Source organism: Sus scrofa, chromosome 13, assembly GCF_054392235.1.
Source record: "Sus scrofa isolate SSC_HxYL_T2T_F1_AM1 chromosome 13, Sscrofa_HxYL_maternal_Yorkshire_Landrace_v2.0, whole genome shotgun sequence".
NCBI lineage: Eukaryota > Metazoa > Chordata > Mammalia > Artiodactyla > Suidae > Sus > Sus scrofa.
In genome coordinates this window covers 177,842,978-177,868,344 of record NC_139395.1, presented here as the reverse complement: position 1 = coordinate 177,868,344, position 25,367 = coordinate 177,842,978, and the positions used below count along the sequence as shown (strand labels likewise).

Below are 25,367 nucleotides of genomic sequence, written 5' to 3'. Positions count from 1 at the left end.
GGAGTGTGAGAAATATAAAGCATGTCTGTGTTAGGATAAGTTTCTCCACACGTAGTAAACCAGCGGAACAAGAAGCAAGCTGTTGACAGACCTAGACGGGCACCTAGGCGCCCCCTGCTTCTGAGACTCAGCCGTAGGTAACCTCATCTTTTGCAACCTGGTGGAAATTGTTTTAGGGAATAGCTGTTCGTTAGCTGAATGTTAGCCCAGGGCACTCTGGTACTGAAGTTTACCAGGTGTGTTCACAAACTTTAGCTCCTGAACTTCTTTCAAAAGTTCCATGCACTGATTGAATGATAGAAAAACAAATCGTTAATAGAAAGCGAAAACTGAGTGCAAAGACAGTCTGGCAGCCTGAACTGGTTTGAGAGTAAAGCCCGGCGTCGCGGGGTTACGCGTTCCGCTCGGGTCTCAGGAGCGCGCTTAGAGCAGGGATCCGGCTGGCAGCGAGGAAGCCTGGCGGGGCTGGGCTGGGGCGGGACCGCGGCCTCTGGCTCCTCCCAGGGGGGCGGGCAGGCGGGCTAGGCCAGGGCGGGAGGAGGGGCGGCCGCCCAGCGCGAGAAGGAGCCGCGCGGGGAGCGCAACGCGCCCGCGCCTCTACCGCTCGGGATGGACTGAGTGGCCCTGCATCGGTCCTGCCCTAGCCGGGTCCCGCGGTGCCGGGTCAGGCTCCGGACGCAGGACACCGCCTCGCGCTTTCCCAGTGCACCTACTGCTGCGCCAGGGAGATGTCCGGCGGCCGGAGAAGGGGCGGCGCCCCCTGGCACAGCTTCTCCCGGTTCTTCGCTCCCCGAAGCCCTTCCCGGGACAAGGAAGAGGAAGAGGAGGAGAAGCCGGGGACTAGCCAGCCGCCCGCGCCGGGCCGGGGCGCTGCCAGGTGAGAGCTACGGCGGGCGTCCGGTGGCCCTGTGTTGACTCACGGGACGGGGCTCCTGGCCCTACTGCCCACAGCTGGCCGCTCTTGGCCAGGCTGCGCTCGCCACTTTCTGTTCTCCTTCCTCCATTGCCCAAGTTTCGTCTTCCTTGCCTAGTTCCTTTGCCGCATATCTTGGTTTGCTAAATCCGGGTGAAGTTCGCGACCTGCGCCCAGGGCCAGCCTCTGCCTGCCCCCCACCCCTCCCCGGACGTGATTCTATTCGCGTCCCACACTCGCGTCTGCTCTCCAAGTTCTGTGGCAAAAGCGAGTCCCCCGGCGTCCTGCCGGCGGTAATGCGAAACAGTTGTGAGCGTAGCCGGCCGCCAGGGCTTAGGAGGGCGAGATCCGAAATCAACTCGGGTGGGAAATGTAACGCTTTGGAGCGCCATCTCCTCGGCTGGTATTTTGCAAACTTATTCAGAGTTTCTCAAAATGATTTTTAAGTGGTGATGTTGAGTTCCCAAGACTCCATCAAAATTTAAACCCCTCGGTAGGTTTATCTCTGCCTGACATTCAAATGATACCACCCTTCTTTCCCATATCTCTTCGGAAACATCTGTCTCAAGTTCCCAGACAGATTCCAGAAACCAGGACTCGAGCTGTCTTAGTTTCAGTAGTGAAAACGTGCTTCTTCTCTGCAGTCTTTCTCCTTCCTCCACCTGCTGCTGTAAAATCGAAATTTTAAAAACTCATGTCTAATAAAAATACCCGTTCCGGAGTCTTTTCATCTGTCTTGAGGGAGGGAGAGAGATTAAGTGATACGCATCTCGCTGTTTTAAACTTTTGATGAGAGGCTTTAGCTCCCTCTTTCCTCCCATTGCACTAGGAGATCACTCATGTGATTGGAAGGACGCTCTCCAGGAAGCTATGTTTACTTCAGATGTTAAAGACTTAGTCAAGGGGTTCAAAGAAAAATGGATAGGAAACAGAACTATATATAACTGTGACTGAGCTGATTCCAGTGGTATTCATTCAGGTCTTATGATTTGATTCTGTTCGTTTATGTATTCCTTAGTTTCCCTGCTTGTGAAGCATTTTCATTCTGACCATCTGTTAATAAAATGCCACATCTTTCCAAGGAAGCTCCTGTTATAATTGGTAAACTTCTCCTGGGAAGCATCTGCTATTATTGCCCTGTTAAGAGAGAATTTAAAATTCAGAGTTACACAGTAGTTAAAAATAGTTTTGAAGTCTGACAGGGCTCACCCAGAATGTCAGAATGCTGGTGTGGGTAGACAGCCCGTGGTGCCTGCCATCACTAACTACACTGTGAATCTTGGATAATATGAAGCAGTATTTAAAAGGAATTCCAAGTAGACTCAGCAAAAGTTGGAAACTTAGAGTCAATGTTAGAAGGGAATGGTCAGGCCAATTTCGGGTTCATATCAGAATTGTCCTAAAACCCTGCCTGCCTTCCTGCCCTATATTGGCCTTTTAGGCACTTCTCAAATCTAATCTTTTTTCTGTGGTGCTCACCACTCCAGCAGCTTGACTCTTGTCTGCCTACCACTTTTCCATTCTCATTATCTCCAGAGAGGCACAGACTGTGACTTTTTGACAATGAGAACTTTAACTGTACTTGTATGAATGCTAATTTTGTCCTCATCTTTTTTAGAACTTGCCAGATGTTAAGGGGATAGCAGATAATCCTTTGTGTGGGTGTTTTACCTTTTAAATGAGCTTAGTTTTTTTTTTTTTTTTAAGGATATAAACAAACACAAAGCCTTTAATGAAAGTTTAATGAAACAAATGGAAACACTTGGTAGCACTGTATGTCCTAGTAACACAACTCCCTGGTGTTAACAAGATTGGAAACAGAATGGCGATTTGTCACTGTGATCTTATTTCAAAGTGGAAGAGTATTTTGGCTACTTCTTTTAGAGGCAGTGAAAACTTTTGGTTTTAGTGGGAGATTGGTGATTTTAGATGCATGGGAGTCCCATTCAGCAGACAGGAGGGGCTTGATGTGGAGGGGATGTAAAGATGACTGAGAAAAAATTCCTTTCTTTCAAAGACTGGGAGCAGCTGAGAAGACCACTAGGAAACAGTCATCCTTACACCTATGGTGTGTCTGGCACTTTACAATTTATAGAGTATTTTTAATAATTTTACACTTGAGGTTGGACAAACCTGTGTCTCATTTTACTGTAAAATACAGAGATAAAGAGACTTGCCCAAAGTCACGTAGCTACTTTTCAGTCGATGTACAAGTGTTAAGTCCTGTGCAATGCCTGCAACTCTGAATTCCCTTAACATACATTAAGGATTAATGTCTGCATTCTGGCTTTTCAGTGTACTCAAAATGAAATGCATTTTCTCAAACCTGTATTGTACATTCTCCTTTTCTGCACTGCCATTTTGGACTTATGTGAATGTTGTGATGTAACTTACACATATACAAATGGAATGAAATTCCTGAAGAACAGAATTCCTTAACAATTTCTTAACAGAATTAAAAATTAAACACAAGCATAACCATAAGACCAATAAAAGTGACATTTACAGCATCATTGTAACTGTTTTCTGGCTCCTCAGAAAATGCATGTGGTATCAACTGAAACATGAATGAGGCCTTTGGAGGTTGCCATGACTGCACTACACCATGATTCAGGTTTCCCAATATTTCCCTATTTGAACCCTAGGACAACTTTTGCTTTTATGGTATGCTCTAAGTTATTTCAGCATCATTTGGTGTGAACACATCATTTATATACTGTGTTTGCTGTTCTATTCTTGTTAACCTGCAGCACTTAAGGAAGGCCCGTTTGCATCAACACTGATATATATGCGAGTTCAGGTGTTAACAGTTGAATTGCTTGCCCATACTTATTCTTGGGTGGTTGACCAGACCCAGACAATGCTTATATTACTTTGCTTTAGATTATATAGAGATGAAAACTGCAGTGAATTCAACTCACTGTTGGAATGTTTGGTTTATGAGCATACAATGAACACCTCATGCAATGAACAGAGGTGATAGGGAAGAAGAGGGAGGGCTTCATGGTAGAGGTGGTGGTTTTACCTGGGTCTTTAAGGCATTAGCCAGGAAGATAGAAATAGGCAATAGGTCATCTAGGCTGAGCGAAGGCCTTCAAGGGTTATGATCTCTTGGGGGATATATGTGTTAGTGGGGCAGAGTGAAAGAGGTGATAAGAAAGTTAGTGAGGAGTTCCCCTCATAGTGCAGTGGAAATGAATCTGACTAGGAACCATGAGGTTGCCGGGTCAATCCCTGGCCTCGCTCAGTGGGTTAAGGATCTGACGTTGCTATGAGCTGTGGTTGCAGACAGGGGCTTGGATCTGGCATTGCTGTGGCTGTGGTGTAGGCCAGCAGCTGTAGCTCCAGTTCGACCCCTAGCCTGGGAACCTCTATATGTGCTAAACTGTGAAATTTGTAGATTACCTGCCTTTTCATGCTTTGAGAAAATGATTGCTCAGTTTTACTTCTTTGCTGTATCACACATGGTGGACATGTCTAAAATGAGCTCCTTACAATGTTTGTAACTTAAGAGGGGAATAGTGAGGCTGGAATAGCATTTATCAAGGGCTGACTATGCACATCCTCCTTGGCTGACTCCCTTTATTTGCAGCATCTTATTTTAATGTCACCCTTAGCCTGGAAGGTTGGTGTGCATATCACTGTTCTGACAATTGAGGAGACATGGTGAGAGAGTTATTAGTGGTTAGACACTGTTGGTGTCTTGGGTGGAACAGATCCTTGTTGAACTAGACTCTCCCATCCTTTGCAGGACACTTGACATCTGTGGCCCCACCCACTAATTGCCAGAACCATTCTTCAGTCATTGTGATAACCCCAAACACCTCCACCCAGGGAGTAATTGCCCTCCCAGTGGAGAATGATTTACCCCAAATCATGGCAGGAGTAAGTTTCAGGGGTGAGATTTGAATCCAGGTCTCTCTGACTCTGAAGCTCTGATTCTTTTTCCACACCATCCTGCCCACCACCCTTCTAAACTATGCTTCAAAACACGTGTGAATATGTAAGTCAGCTGAACCTTTCCTTCCTTTGTTCCAGAAAGGGTGACAGTGTGGCCCATTTTACATGTAGTCTTTTTGGCTATTCCTTTGAGTGTGTCCCAATACAGTGTCATTGATAGAAGGTAAGACAAGATCACTAGACTCAAGGATAGGGGCTGTGTCTCATTCACCTTGGTGTCCCCTTTACATAGCTCAGGTGAGGGAGCGAATCTCTGTTGATGGAGCATTAAAGCACTTACTAGTGGCTTTTAGCAGGAGTAGTACCCGTCACCCTCAAAGTGGGCCTTTTGAAACATGGGAGAAGGGGAGTAAATGTCTCTAAACAGAATGTCTGGTTCTTGATTTAAAGTTCAGGGAATTGTTGCTTTTCATCCTGGCGGAGTGTGATTGATAAATGGGTGGAGCCAGAATGCTAATTGGCTGAAGTGCAGAAGAAAGTCTCATAAAAATAGTCAATACTGACCCTGGTACCAGCATGAGAGTTGTTGGCCTTCAAGTTAGGTATTGACCATAGCATCAGTTATGAGGAAAATGAGCTTTGTTCTCTGAATTTTCATGGTGATTGTATTTTCATTGATTTGAATGTACTATAGAAAATAATTGGTAACTAGTTTAGTGGAATAAGACACACTTATATGGTGTTGAAGGACCACATCTGTAATTCATGCCTATAGCAGCAAAGAAGCCTGGAAAATTGCCAAAGTCCTCAGCTGTGTGTATTTTGTGAGAATCTTGAGCTTTGAGGTAAAGGGAAAGCACAGAACTTACTTTTGGCAGTGGAGTAGAAAGATTCACTGTTTTAGGGAGTGGAAACTATACTTATTTTCAAGTGAGAGTTTGTCTTTTGGGTTTAACAGCATGTCTGCTCAGTGTCTAGCTTGGGGATTCTGTTTCATGTCCACGACATTCCCTGAAAACTAACTCAGTTGTACACACTAAATGTGTTAAGAGTTGCACATGTACCCTAGATTGGCCTGTGGTAAATTTAATCAGAACTTAAGGCTTTTGGAGTTCCTGTCGTTGCTCAGTGGTTAACGAATCCAACTAGGAACCATGAGGTTTCGGCCTTGCTCAGTGGGTTAAGGATCCGGCATTGCCATGAGCTATGGTGTAGGTTGCAGACGCGGCTCGGGTCCCGAGCTGCTGTGGCTGTGGCGTAGGCCAGCAGCTACAGCTCCGATTAGATCCCTAGCCTGGGAACATCCATATGCCTCGGGAGCAGCCCTAGAAAAGGCAAAAAGATTAAAAAAACAAAAACAAAAAACTTAAGGCTTTATTGAAAAAAGGGGGGGTGGTTATTTTTTTCATCTCAGTGGAAAACATATAAAGTGAATAATACCATATTTTGTAAAATAAGCGGAAAATAATAATGCCCTCAATAAACTATTTCATTTTCTAACCAGAGTTCTGATGAAATACACTGATGTGCAGATATATCAGAAATGCCACTGCAGCTGTAGTAGCAAGAAAATACAGGTTGATGTCCGAAGTTCCCATGTGGCACAGCAGGTTGAGTCTGGCATTGCCACAGTTATGGTGCAGGTCACAAATGTGACTTGGGTTTGATCCCTGGCCCAGGAAGGAACTTGTCATGAGTGCAGCCAAAAAAAAAAAAAAAAAATAGGAAAAGAAAACAGACATTGGTGTAAATTGAAACTCAGGAAAGTAACCCAGGCTATCTGCTGAAAAGATCAGCATGAAATTAAAGAAGGCATATTTATTTTGAATCTTTTCTCCATAAATTTGAATAACTAGAAAGTGTTGAGTATGTTGCGAATAAGTGGGATACAAAGATGAATATAAGACCAAAATTCCCCTCAAAGAGGTCCTGAATTAGTGGAGGAAATAAACATGTACATCTCTGTTTTCCAGATGAGCTCATTATAAGCCAAACATGTACTTGGTGTGTGTGACTTGTTTGGTTCAGAACACACTTTTTTTTTTTTTTTTTGTCTTTTTGCCTTTTCTAGGGCTACACCCATGGCATATGGAGATTCCCAGGCTAGGGGTCGAACTGGAGCTACAGCTGCTGGCCTGTGCCAGAGCCACAGCAACACGGGATCTAAGCCACATCTTCAACCTACACCACAGCTCACAGCAACGCCGGATCTTTAACCCACTGAGCGAGGCCAGGGATTGAACCTGCAACCTCATGGTTCCTAGTCAGATTCGTTAACCACTGAGCCATGACGGGAACTCCGGTTCAGAACACACTTATTGTTTCACAAGTGTCAGACATTATATGAGGACTTTCATTGGGCTTTGCAAATATCTTCTCACACTGTGAACTTTTCTCTGGGCATAGTTTGATGAGCATCCTTTGCCAAGGCAGAATAGTGCTGACATGTGCTAGTAACTGTACCAGCAGGATAAATGCAAGGGCTTTCCCTCAGTACCCCCTGCTCCTCCTTGTCTCAGTAGGTCTTAGATGGAAGCAGAATACTTACAGTTATCCTTTCAAAAATCAGCATTCCAAGGAAGTGGAGATCCTTACACAGAATGGCTTGATCTTGTTAGAAATGAGTTGAGGGACTCTGACCAGAACCAACTCATCCTTAATGTTTATTTGGCAGTTGTGAAGGCCAAGTACTGGCACAACCCCAGTGGGATTATCTTTCAATGTTTAACTCCTGGGGGTATTTAATTGGAAATATCCCAAAGCAGTGAAACAACTCTTTGCTTAGTCAGGTGTTTTCTTTGCCTGACAGATTAGTGATGACAAAACTAAATCACCCTTAACTGAGGCCCTAATAAGATTCAAGCCCTATGCTTGGGGCTTTAAACATATATATTCACTTAATCCTCAAAGCAACCTCATGAGTGAGGAATCTTTACTCTATTTTACAGATATATAATTTAAGGCTTGGAGAGGTCCAATAACTAAGCAGAAGTCTCACAGCATATTGTAGAGTGAGGAATAAGATTCCTCTTCCCTGAATTCAATGCCTACAGAATTATGTGACTGCTGCCTCTGCTTAGCTTGGGAAGACCCAGACAGAAGGCAGGTCTTTGGAAAATGGTTTGGAATGGAAATAAAAGACAATGGCATACAGCTGGACATCTGCCCAGATGGCTTGGGTCAGTGCTCTGTTTGATAAAGAATTTATAGTCCTGGCAGTTGAGAGAGGAAAATATATGTATTTATACAATTTATAAATTTACATTTAAATCCATAAAAAGAGTCAGTCTCCTTCAAAAGAGATAGAAATTAAGACTATAGCAACATTCCATATTCCACCTGTTTAATAATCAAAACTAGACATTGTTGTGGGGAAATGGGAAGTCTCATACACTACTGGTGGGAATGCAAATTGATATACCACTTCAGAGGGCAGTTCTACAAGTTTTATCAATATTATGCATTCACATACTCTGATTTAACAGTTCCCTTCTAGGAATTCCACTGGACTGGACGTGCACAGTTTGCAAACAAACCTAAGGTTGCTTCTATAAGTTTAGTTATTGCAGTGTTATTTTAGTAAGCAAGAAATGAAAAATTGAGTCCCATCAGTAGTGGAGTTATTGTTAAATCATGGTGTATCCACGAAGTAGAATATTATATAGCTGTCAAAATGACAAAGCTTTTGGAGTTCCTTCTGTGGTGCAAAGGGATCAGTGTTTGCAGTGCTGGGACACTGGTTTGATCCCAGATCGTCACAGTGGGTTAAGGATCCCACAAGGCTGCAGTTGTGGTATAGGCTGATATTGTGGCTCCCGATCTGATCCCTGGCGTGGAAACTCCATATGCAGCCAAAAGAGAAAAAAAAAAAATTTTTATGTACTTATAAGAAAATATCTCTTAGATACATTAAGTAAAAACTTAAAAAAGCAAATATAAACCATTATGTATAGTATGCTTCCATTTGCATTTGAAAATGGAGTATGAAAAAATGTCTGTTGCTAGTGTTGTGTTTATTTCAGGAGGATGAAAGTCTGGGTGAGGAATGAGGCACAGGAGGGAGATTTGTCGTTTTAGACCTCTTCATATTTAAAAAATTGTGTGAATTACCTATTTCAGAAAAAAAAAAGACTGGTTTTGACCTAGTTAATATCTCTGTATAAAGGAGGGGGAAAAAACAAGAGAATGTATGATTCTGAATTGGCAAAAATTCTGCAAAGGAAGAATGAACTCTGTCAACTTGTTCAAGTGGGGAAAAGTATGGTTAAGGCTGTAAATAAAGGGAATGCAGAGTCTATGTATTATTAATCTGCAGTGTGAAACTGGGTGGCATTAACAGAGCCTTAAAATTATCAACTGAACTCATTTTTGTGAGATCATCTAACTCATTTGCTTGAGAAGCAGTGTGACTCTGGGTGCTTCATTAGCTCTCTCAGTTGTGATTATAGATGGAGGGAGGTGGTCCTTATGTCTAGCATCGCTTCAGCTTGAGCATGCCTGCCCAAACTCCAGAGGGTAACCGGTATGTACAAAATAAAGTGTGCTTATAAAAGAGGAAGATTTTTGTCTTACTCAGAAGGTCATACATGAAGATACATTGGGTATTTCCTCTATATGGACCTAACACTCTGATCATTTGATTTGAAACCCTCACCAATTTTTTTTAACAGGGATTCATTTGGTGCCACTTGTACCAGGTACTGTGCTGGGCTCTTGGAGTCCAGAGCAGCGTGGTCTTTGGCTCAAAGCATGCATTCAGTTTTGGGGGGAAAGCAGAGCACAAATTTTTCTTCACCTCTTAAAATAAGAACAAGGGAACCAAGGGTATTACACAGATTGAGGAGCATTTAACAGGTATGGGCCTGCCTGTTATTGAGGCTCTCTTAATAGAGGGAACTTTTAATCTCATTTGTTTCTTCTCATCTTTCTGTACATATGGCGATTTTCTATTCTTTATTTGTGAACTTTAGACAGTTTATATTGATTCTGATGATTGTAGATGGGACCTTAGCTATTTTATACCTCTTCACATTTCTCTTATTCATTGAGCCAAAGTAAGTGTTACAATTTTGGGATTAAGTCAAAAGTCAGTCTTTCCATTTATATAAAATACAGTTTTGGTTTCAGGAGTACAGCATACTTTTGAAGAAGCATATCTTTTACATGTTCTTTAGAACAAGTAGCACAAATAGCAGTGCCAGATGACGTGAAAATGGCATTTAAGTGCTCTTGGAAATACTATGTGTGATTTTTACAAGATATCTGTCTGCTTTACTCTTTGCATTAAAATTTATACAAAACATGAATACTGCCTTAGTGGCAGATCATAATTTTTTATAACTGCCATGCTGCTTATGACAAGGAATGAAATACTTTTGAATTTTAAATTTTGATAACTGGCAACAGTAAACTCTCAGCCTTTTATTGTCTTTGTTTTCAAAAGCACTGAGGAGCATACCTTGGCTGGAGAGGTGGCATTGTGCTATATTAGTCAAAGCTGAAAATATGTATGGTAATAATTTTAATTGTTTCATTGTTCTAGGTAGGCAGATAAGGATCTTACTTGGCAATGTTGTATTTATTACGATACAAAGAAACTGCCATTATGTAATATTTGTACTATTAGTGTTTCTTATTTATCTGAATTCATTCCTTGCATTTTTTCACTGACTTGTTTTTATTTGCTTTTTAAAATCAAGTACAATACTTTTTTGCCTTTTAATAGTTATATATCCTTTTCTACAGCAAATATGAAATTATAAGAAAATTGAAAAAAAGCACAGCTCATACATAACTCTCCCCTCTCAGAGACAAGTGCTGTTCTTTCTAGATCATTTCCTATATGCATGTCTATATGTAGACATATTTTTAGAGAAAGTGAAAGTTCTCTTCAGGATTTTGAAAATTGAATTTTTTTCCCAGTTAACAATGGTGCTTTGTTATTTTCTACAATAGTACATATACTTTTACAATTATAAAAAATGGTTTTAAATTTAATCCTTTAAAAAGTTAACCCTTTAATTTTAATCCTTTAAAAGTCACTTTTAACCATCTAGTTTGAATATCTAAATGTGTCTCTGCTTACAGAAGGTTTGTATTCTGATGAGAGAGGGCAGAAAATAAACAAGTTATATAGATTTGTATTTAACATGCTTTGAAGAAAGCAAGGCAGGGTGAAGGAAGAGGATATGATGAAAGTAGTGAGTCTGGAGTACCATGTAGGCCGGATGGTCATGAGAGGCCTGTTGGGTAACATTTGACCAAAGATCTGCATGATATTTGGGAATAGGACAAGAGCAAATCAAAGAAAAGGACTTTCCAGGCAGAGGAGCAGAATCATTTTGGCACAAATGCCAGAATAAGCAGAGACAACAGAATGGAATGGAGCCAGGGGCCAGATGAGCTGAGCTGGTCCTTGGTAAGGAGGTGAGATGATGAGATACTTTTTTCCCAAGTATCACTTTGGCATGTGTTTATATGTGTGTGTATGTTTTTATAGTCTCACATAGTGTGTCAGTTTATTGGTATCTGGAAGAACTGACAGAAGGATTTGATTTGGCAGCTGAAGGTGAGGTCGGCCTTCATCAGGCTCTGAGAAGGCACAGTCTCACCTGTCCTTTGGTCTCCACTGCTCCTCCCTCAGAACAGTTGGTTGAATGATACTCGAATGAGTGTCCCATTTTCAAAGGTACCTGAACTATTGCTTTGAGTTCCTGTCACAGCAAAAGTTGAAAATGTCAGTTCTTGTGACGTGGGTTACAAATATTCAGAATCTGAAGGGTTTGAGGAATAGGACTTGGGGAGAGCAGAGCAGCTGCTTATGTCACGTGTAGATGGACAGCTCAGGTATACGTCAAACCTACTGAGATTCTCACTCTGTTGCCTGTGATTGGACTGTAATTATGGGTCTCATCTCAGGAGTATGAGGTAGAAACAGAAAGTAAATCAGCTTCAAGGTAGATACATAAATTATAGGAGAGGGCTGACGTTATGGCGAAAGGACAATCAGAAGAGCCTAAGACTGCAAAGCCACGGAGCTTCGTTATCATGTCTGTTACCTTTTCTCCCAGTTTCTCTACAAAGAGTTCTGAAATTCAGGTGCCAGATGTTTGGGCTAAAATACATGCTGTTTGTCTTAAAAGTGCAGCTTTTAGTTACCTTTTAATTTGAAGCCCAGAAATAGCCATAACCATCTGTTTTATATTCTGTTAATGGTCATTAAAAAATACAAGTACTACTCTACTGCTGGCAGTCACTGCTTATGAATGGATAGTTTTCTAGATGGTTATTTGCAAATAGCCAGTGTGGAACTCTGTCTCTATACCCACAGAAGCAAGGTTGGAGGTGCTGGATGGAATTCCAGGCCAATGCTTAAAAATCAGTTTAATCTGTAAGGAACCAACAGTAGAGGAGTGAACAGAGAGGACTCTGGGGGTTATCATGTGAAGATGTGGTACTAAGAAAAGATCTTCAGCTTACTGTAGATATCCCCAAGGTGTGAGCATACCCTTTGGAGGATGTAGGGGTAAAGTCCATACTGTATTTAAGGACCTAAGTGAGGGCTGGGAGAGTGGAGTCCGAGGGAATAGTGGACAGGCCTGGTGGTGGCCTCTGTCACTTCGAAATAAAGGACAGTAGAAGTTTCTGCTTCCTCATTATAATGCTCTGGTGTTAATTTTGACCGAGATGGTTTCTTGTCCGTAGTCTTTCTCTTCCTTTACCATAAAAGCCTCAAAGTTATCCCACCTGTTTCTTTCTCCAATTCACTCTATTGGAGGATTATATGAGATTTTAGATCTGGCAGAGTGCTGGTCTGACCCTTTCAATTTACAAATTGAAAAAAAATCAGATCCAGAAAGGGGCATTTTGACTGAAACACTTTTTGTCCCTAGGTGCCTTCCCTGAAACAGACCTGTGTCCATTTTGAGTTTTTGCAAGGCATCTTGCTACTTGTGGCAATGGGAAAGGGAGTGGGTAAGGAAGAGACCTCTCTTTGGTCCATATTCTTTTTCCATTTAGTCCTCCAAGGTTTTACTGAAGTAGGATTTGATCCCATGTCAAGGGATGGCCACATTCTGGTTGCTTCTAGGGTTTCACCATAGGAGTTCTGTCAAGTGGGCCCTGAGGTGAGGATCAACATGCCAGGAAGGGAAGCCTGAGGAAGTTGCATTAGAGGAGACACTGCTGAGCAGACCAGGCTTCTGGAACCAGCAGGGTTTTATGTTAATGTAGGGAAAGAGAAAATCACAGAGGGTTATCCTGATTCTCTTTCTATGCCCTCAGCACTATTGCTGGTTCCTGTACTGTGGACCATACCCTGTACAATGAAAGTGAAAATCTAGAGGGGGAGGGTAATTTCAGGTAGCATCATGCTGCCTGAGTGGGGTAGAGAGGAACCAGAGCAGGGAAATCCCAGCAGGGGCCCCTAGGAATGATGGAGAGTTCCTGGGGGCAGGTGAAGGGTGGAGTGGGGGGACTGTTTAGAGGTAAGACCATGCCCCAAAAACACTACCTTCTATGAGGTGACTTTGTGTTTAGGAATGCTCAGAATTACAGCTAATGATGTCATCAGTAGCAAAGATTGCCTCCTTCCTGGAAATGACAAGAAATCATAGGCTCAGTGATCCACTGAGAAGTGGGCAAGCCTCTGGAAGACAGTTGTGGAAGCTGTATTTGGTTCTTGAATGTTTCCAGACTTTTCTGATGCAGCCATAGTAGTGATGTATCAGAGAAAGGGCAGAGTGAAGGCGGTACCCAGCAGCGGTGTTCCAGGAGGGGGAGGAGGGAAGAGCTTTGTCTCCCTCACTCTTGTTTCTACCCACGTCCCCTCCATTTGGGAAGCAGCATTCTTATCACTTGAGAAACAGACTCTGGAAGAGGCTCAGCAGCATCCCTTATGCTTCAGTCTGTGGTCTACATGAAAAGAAGGGGGTTTTTCTTGTTGGTCCCACTCAACTTGCAGTGCTCTGCTTAGGGCAACCGCTCTTCACGAGGGCCAGCTCTGCTGGGCATCAGTGTTGGAAAATGGGTAATGTTCCACGTGAGTGAGTTTTCCAAATAATTGATACCTACCTTTTAAAGCATGTTAAATGGCTATCCCTCCAGCTAGATCATTCTCTCCCCTGTGCAACTCTGAGTTGCTGGTTTCAGCTGAATAGAGACAGGCTCTCAGGCCATTGTTTATCAAGAATGTGGTCAGAAGGTGACCTGCCTCTGAATAGCCCAGGGAAGGGGTAGCCGGTTGTTGAAAATGTGGATTCCTGGGCTCTACTCCAGCTGGAATCCTTGACCATCAGGCCCAGAAATCTGCCTTAAAAACACAGTAGCCCAGGTGATTACAGTGCATCTAGAGAATCCTTGACCTATCTGGATTGTGTCATAAGTCTGGTATGTTTAAAGAAACCAGGATTTTTGTCTGCTATGTTCAATGCTCAACCCCTACCAAGAACAGTGCCTGGCACCTGAAAAGGATATAGTACATAGCTGGTGAGTGAGTTCTTGGATCTTCTTTTCTCCTTCTTACTTTCCATGAGTTGGGAAATCCTTGCTAGAATTTGATTAAAACTAAGAGTAAGAGATATCTTACATTACAGGATAGGGACTGTCTGTGTAAGTTATTTGAGCATTAGAATGTAAATATGCCCCATTTTTATGGCCCAAGAGATCTGTTTTACTTTACATCTGGCATAAAGTAACTAGATGCTTAATGGCTATACATTGGATTCCTGGTTTTCAGCTGTGATCTAAATAAGGTTGCTTCAAAAATGAGGAGCTTCTGTGTCACTCTGACCTTGATATTTATCCAGACCATTTTGAAAGATTTACCTCCAGAGTTCTGTTAGCCTAGAAAATGAGGCTGTTAAAATGCAAGATTGTCTTATTTGTACCTACATGTGATTCTGATTCTTACCCCTCATCCCCTGCCATGAGCAGAATGTGTGCTTTCTAAAAATACTGCTATTGAAATATTCCCAGGGGGGGTTATATTGTGAGAGAACAATAGGAAAGGCCTGTCTCTTTCTTAAGGTTTAAAATCATCTAAATTTGAAATGGTTCTCTTTCCCTTATATTTTGGAGAGTCTGAGTGTACCACTCCAAGCATTTTGAGACTTTGCTGTTATTTTTTTTTTTTTTTTACTAACAGATTAATGAGAATCGAGTGTTGTGAGTGTCTTTACAGACTCCATTCTAATATTTTGTGTTGTGTTTGTAAATCAACTGAAAATATCTTTGTTTCTGTTGAGTAATTTTCTTCTCTCAGCCCGACTCCCCTCTTTAAACCTTTAAAAGATGATCCAGAATGAGAGTGGATGGTACATGCTTTCAAGAGACTTATATACTACTTCCTTAGAGAAAAAAGATTACTGCGTATTGTTAAATTGTTCCCACAGGAACAGTGTTTTCTGATTTAGCATGCACAAATGGAGAATGTTTGATTATCATTTATTTTAAAAATTCATTTAACAGTAGAGTGCCCTCTCAGTGCCAGGAAGGATGCTAGGCTCAGGGATTCAGCTGTGAATGATACCATTCCTGAGTTAAATGAGTTCAAACTCTAATCAGACAAATAGACAACTGACCAGTGAATAGCGTAAAGAGCAGCAATGTATGAGGGATATCACTGGGTGCAGTAGGAGCACAAAAAAATACAGTTTAAGATGGACAAGATAGGGAAAGATGTGGCGGGCAGGAGAAATTTGTAATCTTAGGATGGGAACTGGTTCTATGTAACAGGTGTATCCTTGACCCTGTCATAAATAACTATCCATAGCCACACTAAGGATGCTCTATTTTATTCATCAGCTGATGGGAATTTACTGAGGAATTTTTTGAACAGGAGAATGTCATGAACAGATTAACAATCACTTTGACCAGGAGGAGGAATGGATTGAAGGAGAGCAATCCCAAAGATACTAGAGACCAATGAAAAAGGGATTCTAGTAATCTAGAAAAGAAGTGGGGAAAGCTTTAATTGAAGCATTTTTATACTTAAGCTAAAATTTTAAAATGTTTGTTTTATAACTCAAAACATTTTAAGATTTTGGTTTAGCATTAAGATTCATGAAACATAAACATAAGATATGTTTCCAAAAGCTTCATGAAGTATCACGTACTGTTTCTTTTGGTGATTTGAGCTTTAAATTCTTCAGTTGTTTGTGCAATACAAAATACTTATGTGCTGACTTAACAACTGTGTTTTTCTGGCAATTTGTCTGTGTTTATAGTATGGAAATATTTAGAACTAATTAGAAAATACTGAGTTCTGCCTTAAATCCCATGGACCCTGAACTGCATTTTTGTATGGGAAAAGACACTTTTACCATCTTCATTTACAGTTTCAGTAAGGCAGTAAGTTTATAGAAAGCCTTGTGAATATCCTAAATAAGTTGAGTTTCAGAAATTGTGGGAACTAAGAACTAGGATACCAAAGTGCTTGTTGTATGTTAGAGTTTTTAGGTCATTCAGAATAGATTGTAGTTAGAGAATACACTTATAAAATCATTAGGGTCAGTAGTATTCATGATTATACCCCCAATTTTTTTTAAATTTTTTTTTCCTACTGTACAGCAAGGGGATCAAGTTATCCTTACATGTATACATTACAAGTACATTTTTTTCTCCACCCTTTGTTCTGTTGCAACATGAGTATCCAGACAAAAAGTTCTCAATGCTACTCAGCAGGATCTCCTTGTAAATCTATTCTAAGTTGTGTCTGATAAGCCCAAGCTCCTGATCCCTCCCACTCCCTCCCCCTCCCATCAGGCAACCACAAGTCTTTTCTCCAAGTCCATGATTTTGTTTTCTGAGGAGATGTTCATTTGTGCTGGATATTAGATTCCAGTTATAAGTTATATGCTATTTGTCTTTGTCTTTCTGGCTCATTTCACTCAGTATGAGATTCACTAGTTCCATCCATGTTTCTGCAAATGGCATTATGACATTCTTTTTTATGGCTGAATACTATTCCATTGTGTGTATATAAAACATCTTCCGAATGTAATCATCTGTTGATGGACATTTGGGTTGTTTCCATGTCCTGGCTATTGCGAATAGTGCTGCAATGAACATGCGGGTGCATGTGTCTCTTTTAAGTAGAGTTTTGTCCGGATAGATGCCCAAGAGTGGGATTGCAGGGTCATATGGAAGTTCTATGTATAGATTTCTAAGGTATCTCCAAACTGTTCTCCATAGTGGCTGTACCAGTTGACATTCCCACCAACAGTGCAGGAGGGTTCCCTTTTCTCCACAGCCCCTCCAGCACTTGTTATTTGTGGATTTATTAATGATGGCCATTCTGACTGGTGTGAGGTGGTATCTCATGGTTGTTTTGATTTGCATTTCTCTTATAATCAGCGATGTTGAGCATTTTTTCAAGTGTTTGTTGGCCATCTGTATATCTTCTTTGGAGAACAGTCTATTCAGGTCTTTTGCCCATTTTCCATTGCTTGATTGGCTTTTTTGCTGTTGGGTTGTATAACTTGTTTATATATTCTGCAGATTAAGCCCTTGTCCATTGCATCACTTGAAACTATTTTCTCCCATTCTGAAAGTTGTCTTTTTGTTTTCTCTTTGGTTTCCTTTGCTGTGCAAAAGCTTCTCAGTTTGATGAGGTCCCATGGGTTTATTTTTGCTCTAATTTCTCTTGCTTTGGGAGACTGACCTGAGAAAATATTCATGATGTTGATGTCAGAGAGTGTTTTGCCTATGTTTTCTTCTAGGAGTTTGATGGTGTCCTGTCGTATATTTAAGTCTTTCAGCCATTTGGAGTTTATTTTTGTGTATGGTGTGAGGGTGTGTTCTAGTTTCTTTGCTTTGCATGCAGCTGTCCAGGTTTCCCAGCAATGCTTGCTGAATAGACTTTCCTTTTCCCATTTTATGTTTTTGCCTCCCTTGTCAAAGATTAATTGACCATAGGTGTCAGGGTTTATTTCCGGGTTCTCTATCCTGTTCCATTGGTCTGTCTGTCTATTTTGATACCAGTACCACACTGTTTTGATGACTGTAGCTTTGTAGTATTTCTTGAAGTCTGGGAGAGTGATGCCTCCTGCTTGGTTTTTGTTTCTCAGGATTGCTTTGGCGATTCTGGGTCTTTTGTTGTTCCATATAAATGTTTGGATTGTTTGTTGTAGTTCTGTGAAAAATGTCATGGGTAATTTGATAGGGATTGCATTGAATCTGTCGATTGCTTTGGGTAGTATGGCCATTTTTACAATATTGATTTTCCCAATCCAGGAACATGGAATATCTTTCCATTTCTTTACATCTTCTTTGATTTCTTTGATTAAAGTTTTATAGTTCTCGGCATATAGGTCCTTTACCTCTTTGGTCAGGTGTATTCCGAGGTATTTGATTTTGTGAGGTGCAATTTTAAAAGTATCGTATTTTTTATACCCCCAATTTTTATATCATGCTCTTTTTATGTGTATTCTGCCAGTCTGTTTTCCTTGATTAGAGCTTAAGGGGACCAGCATTGATTGACGTTCAATTAAAAAAAAAAAAAACTAAACCCCTGAATTTGTAAATAACCTTGTTGTGAAAGATGAGCCTAGTCAAATGGGGAAAAAAAAGAGATAAGAACCCACTCACATTTAAAATATTAACCATTTGAGACATTCTTATTTTATAAATATATGTAGAGAGAGGAAAGATCATAATTCTGTGTTGTATATTATTTTTTCTACTTTGTCCCTTGTTTTGGAATTTCTATATGATAAACACATAGCTCACATATTTATCTTATTTACATGCTTGCTTTTTCCTACTGATATTTAAAAGACAGTAAGCGCATGGCTATATCTTGTTGGTCCTTGTATTTCTGCATGGAGCCGGAGACTAAATGAAAATTTTAATCCATTGTGTTTTGCAGGTGTTCTTGATCTAGTTTTTTTTCCCTTCTCTCTCTCTCTCTCTTTTTTTTTTTATCATTATTGCTTGTTCCCTAGATAATCTGCACAATTGCACTGGATTTAATGGATAGAAAATATAAGCACAATCATGTCCTCTCTTCGCATCCTGCTCTGATCTGAGCTGTTGACCCCTCCTCCTGATCTCTCTCCCACTAGTGGCCATGACTCCCCATGTCTTTCCTCACCCACTCATTCTGCTGCCTGCAGGCTTCCCAGTGCTAGTTTGGGCAAAGATCATATTCTGTAACGGGTCAGGCAGGTTCTTTGTGGTCTGGTATCCACTAACCTCTGGTCTCATTCTCAGCTCTAGCAGGATTACCTCTGCCTGTTGCAAGTTTGTGTGTTCCACTCTTGTATTAAAAATAAACAGAACTTGGCTTCCCCAAATGGCATTTTCTCTGTTACCCCCTGCCTTTGTGCCTCCTCTGTAGGCACTTCACTGAGCTCCATGGTATGTCATTCATTCAGCAGTTAAAATTTGTATCAAACCATATTATTAGTTTCTTTGTGTATCAGTTTCCTCATACCAGACTGAGTTTTACAAAAACCCTACATTCTTAAATCTTCAAGGCCAAGCACAATCCCCAGCATATGGTAGGGTCCTGTGATACTCTTTAGAGTGGAGCTCCTCAATCTGTCTGGGATTATGAAAGTATGAAAACAAAATAACATGTAAACATAGGAACATAAATTAGTTCTAAAATGTATGTGCCTAACAGGCAAAGTTAAGTTATTATGACATTTCATAAGGCATCTCTGAAGGTACTCCAGACAAGACTATTAGAAATGACTCTCTGGAAAATCAGATTTCTCAGGTGGCATCTGAGACACATTTGCGGTTAGATAAACTTACATCTATTTTGAATATTCCCAGAATTTGCTAGATGACTGTACATGTTTATAAAAATTTGCTGAGTGTAAATATATTCCAACTAGCACTGAGCATAGGCATTAAAAAAGATGAGGCTATGGAGAACCCTAATATAAATAAAATTGAAGAATGTTTACACTGCCCAAGACTGCGATGGTCGTACACTGGTGTTCCTTTTGTTCAGGTGCATCATTGGTGTAATGCTCGTCATCAGCATAAGAAAATGTAGCCCAGAATGGACTCACAAAAAATGTCTGGAGCCTGGATGAGCATTTCTGAATGTGTGTTTCAAGTGTAGAGATTCAAATCTACATATTCCTAGCATAACATTTTATATGTGACTCTTTTGAGTATTGTATATAAAGCAACTTTCAGTTTTTGGATTAAACACAGAAAGTGTATGGTTATATTAATTTCAATTTCAAAAGAAACTTTTTTTTTTATTTTTCAGTGTTGAAAATGAGCCCATGAGCACAAGTCAGAAAAAGGAAAATGTGCTTTCATCAGAATCAGTAAAGGTATAGTTTTAAATTAATATTATTTTATATCAAGAATTATTTTTCTTTGTGCTCTTCTTCTTTTAGATCCTGTTATCTTCATTTTCCATTTAAGAAAGAGCATAAAGTCTTTTTACTTTACATGGAACTCCAGCCCAGCTCTATTGGACATTTGCGTCTTGAGGTGGGGTGGGACGTGGGGGTGGAAGAAGCGAATTGAAGAGAGACTTTAGATGGTGGGGCTCTTACCCCCAGCTTTTCCACTAACCAGCTGTGAGGCCTTCAGCTGAGGTATTTAACTTCTTTCTGCTTTTGTTTTCTAATCTATAAATTGGATCATTTGACCTCCACAGTGTCTTGTCCCTAGGAAGTTCTTTGATTTATGTTGTGTTTTCTCAAATGCTACTGACAACTAATGTGCTTTTGAGAGTGTGGAAGTTAACAACGTGTCATTATTGTTATATTCCAAATGACACTGAGCATAGGCATTAAAAAAGATGAGGCTATGGAGAATCTTAATATAAATAAAAGGTGTGATGTTCGTTCAGGTTATGTCTGAACTGGCTTTCTTCGCACAGGACAAGCATGAAAACTGTATAAGCTACACTTCTACCTAAATAGTTATTGATAGGTATGGTTAAAAATTCTTGAAAACCATTAAACCTTGTAAGCCTTTCTTTTTAGTGGTAAGTGATTTTCTAGAAAGTTGATGTTTGTGTTTGGGGATGTGTGATCAAGTTTGGGTAGCTGTCCCACATTCAGGGAGTTTGGTTCCAAATTGCTTTCTTTTTAAACAGTTTGTGGCAATCAGTCAAGGAGAAAGCTTGTGCTTTCCAGGAATTTCAGGGTCCATTAGCTTGGTCAGTGGAAGGACCAGAAAGTGAGCTGAATTCATTACTGATAAGGGGACTTTTAAACATTACATAAGGTCCAAAGGCCTTAAATGTGGTAAAGATAGGCTCTTTTCATTCTTTATTCCTGCCATCATAGTTAACAATATAAATATTTTTGAAAGAAAAATTCCAGAATCTGATTTTTAAAATTTTTATACTTTATTGAGAGAATAAAGGTCAAGATCACCTTGCCTCCCTTGTCTTTCATCATTCCTTTGCAACTCTGGCTACTAAATCCTGCTCCCAGTTTTTATAACACTTCCTACCTACTCTTTTGCAGCCAATTTTTAACCAGCCGGCTGGTTCACCACTGTACAAGCTCTATAGTTTTCTTCCTCTCCTTCAGATTTTACATGTCCTAAGTTGCCCTACTTGAAGATTTTTACGCCTAAGTCCCTGGGTGCTACCTTGACCTTGAGTTGTTTCACAGGAAGTACATGTGTTACTTCTGAGACCTCACAGTTTGAAGTTTCTTTGGCTGCCAGTTCCTGTCATTTTCTTTGTTAATCCCTCATCCCTCAGCATCCACCCTCGACCTTCAGCAAACCTTCCTGCTTTCCCTACCCTCTTCTCTATTCTTCCCTACCTGTTTGCCTACTCAGCCGGTAACTGATATATAACACTTGAGCTGTTAATCTCACTAGAAAAAACCTTTGGTCTTCAAACTTGGCCCTCGGTCTTTAATTTCCAATAGTCCTTCTTTCTACCTGCAGAGCTTTCCTCCAGAAAGTTACATCTTTGTGGTTTTAATAAGTATATTTGGTGAGCAAATAGAGTGGCTGGGCCTCCACAATTACAGTTTTTCCTTTCCATTCTTTTTTTAAATTTTATTTTTAGTTTTATGGCTGCATCCACAGCATATGGAAGTTCCTGGGCCAGAGAGCAAACCTGAGCTGCAGCTGCAACCTACACCATAGCTTTGGCAATGCTGGATCCTTTAATCCATTGCACCTCCATGGTGACCCGAGCTGCTGTAGTCAGATTCTTAACTCACTGTGCCACAGCAGGAACTCCTGTCTATTCTAAATATCTTGGTTTGAGTGCCTAGGATAACTTCAGTTTGGGATTTGAGCCCCAAGTAAATATGGCTTATGTCATGAGAGTGTTTTTCTTATGGCTTGAGGCCTATAGGATTACTTATACATGGGTGGTCTGGTTAATAATAGAAGGGGTACCATGGCACTTTCATTAGGGTAGTGTAAGTATTTTGGTCCATGTACCTGTATTTCTTTTTGCTTTTTCTTTTTGGAAACTACTGGTAGGATTTCTTCAACCTAGCTACACAGACCCAGTTTGGGGACCTGCTGCTGCCAGGCACCAAAAATGCGTATTTTGCAGATTGAATTCTAGTATAGATTATTATAAGATATTGAGTGTAATTCCCTGTGCTATATAGTAAATTCTTTTGCTTCAGGTGAAAATAAAAAAAAAATGTGTTTTCATAATATCAATAGTCAGCCCCATACCTTGGAGGGGGGAAAGGTTAGCAACAATATTTATGATCTTGCTATTTTAAATTGCCTCATTTAAAATTTTTTCATTTAGCAAGTGGCATAAAGCATGCATTTATTTTCTTTCTCATGAATGGTTTTCTACAGCATAGCACTCCACTGTAAGGTAACAGTTCCTGCCATGCTTCCATCTTCTTAACCTGAATTTTATGATAATGCCTTCCATGATAAGAAAAAATGTGCACCATTTTTCCTCTTAAGTATAAAATGTAACAGATTTATGTATAATAAGTATTTTTATGCATTTCTTTTTGTTTGACCCTGAGATACCAAATCAAGATGTTGAAGATTGTTTTGCTAGAAATTTAAGCTATTAAAAAATTAATTGTATTTTTCAAACAACTAGAGACTATAGATGCTTTATACACTAGATGTTTTGGACATCATTAGCTTCTTAGTTCTTAAACTACCACTTATATGCTATACAAATTTGATCTTTTGATGACATTGGTACCCTACTTCTTACACATGTGTCTACCATTCCACTGAAATTATATATTTCTTGTATATGGATAAAGTTTTTATTTTATATCTAGCTGGCAAGAATTTTAGATATTTAGTTAACATTCTACCTTTATTTTTCTGTGGGGCCTACATTCTTGTCTTATAGCCTTGGACTCTTGCTGTATTCATGTCTACTTGATTTAAAGGAGAGGGAAGGCATGCATTAACACCTTGCTTCCTTCTGCCTATGTCAGAGGAATGTTTATCCCTTCCCTCCTTGCAAGGCTAACCTTCCTAAATCCCCCTACCAATGGTAGCAGTCTTTTATCTCCTGCCTTCTTTTGGACCTCGCCTTGACTCTGCCTATGCCTCCATCACTGGCTTCTTCCATTTCTCTCTACATACAATTTTTTACAAATTTGTTCTTCTTTTCCTTTCATGGATGTGGTTTCCTTTAAGTCTTTCAATGCATTTTACTCCTCCTACCTCTTAGCCAAACGTATATGAAAGTCTGTCATAATTATTGTTTAATTATTGTTTAATCATAATTATTTCTATTCTGACTCCTGTCTCCCTCCCAACATCTTAGACGTGGGAAAACTAGTACTGTGCCTGGCATGTATGTCGTAGTTGCTAAATGAGTGAAAGTCTTTCCACAAAACCTGACCTCTTCTGACCATCAGTGGTCTTTTCTTAGTTCTTATTTTATTTAACCAGTTGATATTTTATTCTTTTTACAGTTGCACCTGCAGCATGTGGAAATTCCCAGGCTAGGGGTTGAATCAGAGCTGAATCTGCAGGCCTACACCACAGCCACAGCAACACTAGATCTGAGCTGCATCTGTGACCTACACTGCAGCTTGCAGCAGCACTGGATCCTTAACCCACTGAGCAAGGCCAGAGATCAAACTCACATCCTCACAGACACTACTATATCGAGTTCTTAGCCCACTGAATCACAGCGGGAACTCCCTATTTATCTGGTTGAGATGCTAGATTTTCTAAGTCTTGTCTCCTTCCAGAGATGTTTTTTTAAATATTTGCCCTTATGACATTGTATTTTCTTGTTTCAATTCCTGCCTCTGTCATTCCCTTCTGTTTCCTTCCCTGATTCTCTTCTGGATAAGTTACTCTTTAGGTACATGATTCTCAAAGTCCTCAATCCTCCTAAGTAGCAATCTTCCAAAGTAGTGTCTTGCAGTCTTATTGCTTCATCTCTTGGTTCCCAGATCTCTCCCTGACATCCCTCTTGAGCTCTAGATGTGATTGTCAGTGTTCCAGACATTTCCACATGGATGGGCTTTGATACCTCCAAATCAGCCTGCCCCAAAGTCTCAGTATTTTCAGAGATGCTCTCTCTGTATTCATTTGGGAGGCAGAGGGTGGGAAGTGGGGAGGATCTTTTAACTCCTTGGGACAGGGTAAGAGCCCTGGGGACAAGTACTCCATTTGGAGATTTTCAACCAAACTCTACTTTTAATCCATGTCCCATGTTTCCCTAACTAGCACCTAGTGTCTTCATCCTGAGCTTTCCAGGTGCGTCTGTTGACAATCTGTCTGTAGATTGTTTCCCCGTGTGGTCAGAGTTCCCCATTGCAGACACTTGGGTAGAAACTGCTTTTGATCAGTTACCATGGCTTCATTCACTTTTGCCTTCTAAATCATTTCTGAATTCTCTTTATATTTCTATTTGTATTTATAATTCTTCTTCACTTTGAATTTAAAACTTTAAAAAAATCCCCTTATTGTCATTTTGGAGTGCAAGAGAAGAAATCAGCGCGTGTGGTATATCTATAGTGTTAATCAGAATCTTCATCTCTCTTTATTGCTGAGGGATGGGAATCTCAGGGAGGCTGTCACATGACAAATTCACACTGTTATGGAGAGGAAGCAGGAGAATTCAGATGCAGTTCTTTACCATAATGCTTTCCACTTATGAGCTTAATTTGTAAGGTATATTTATAAACTTAATTTGCCAAAAAAGAAATCATAGTAAAAATTAAGAGCTAGAGTCTCCAAACCAGGACTAAGTAAAGTGATGATTATTAGGCTTGTTCTCATGGCTTGGCATATGCTTTATATAAAATTGAACTCTTGCCCCATTTTAGAATTGCTGCTCATAAATGATTGTACAAGTTTGTTGAAGGTCTGGCATCTTTTAAGAGGTGGTGGTTGATATATGGCCACAATGTTTTTGTGGATAACCAAGGACTGTCAATCTAGTGCATATTACTGTTAGTTGTTAATGATTAAAACCCTTATTTTTTAATATTATCATAAGTAATTTTTGATTTTTTATTGTTGCCACTGTTTACTGATATGAGAAAATAGAGAAATTTTATCTTAAGAGTATCTTCCTGAAGAAAAATAGTCACAATTTATTCTTTACATCAATTCCTATATTGAGGGTAAAGTACTGTTTAGTACAATG

The 25,367-nt window shown here is 40.2% G+C and overlaps 1 protein-coding gene across 2 annotated transcripts in view; it reads left to right on the top strand.

Annotated features, from left to right (window-relative positions):
• The first annotated feature begins 535 nt into the window (after positions 1-535).
• Positions 536-25,367, top strand: part of CRYBG3 (crystallin beta-gamma domain containing 3) — a 124,852-nt gene continuing 100,020 nt past the window's right edge. Inside the window, exons 1-2 of one of the 2 annotated variants that reach the window (XM_021070691.2) lie at positions 536-877; positions 20,043-20,109. In XM_021070691.2, the coding sequence (XP_020926350.2) occupies positions 729-877; positions 20,043-20,109 (216 nt within the window). In that variant the 5' untranslated portion in view covers positions 536-728. The remainder of the gene's footprint in view (positions 878-20,042; positions 20,110-25,367) is intronic. The other variant, XM_084989099.1, reaches the window with a different exon arrangement.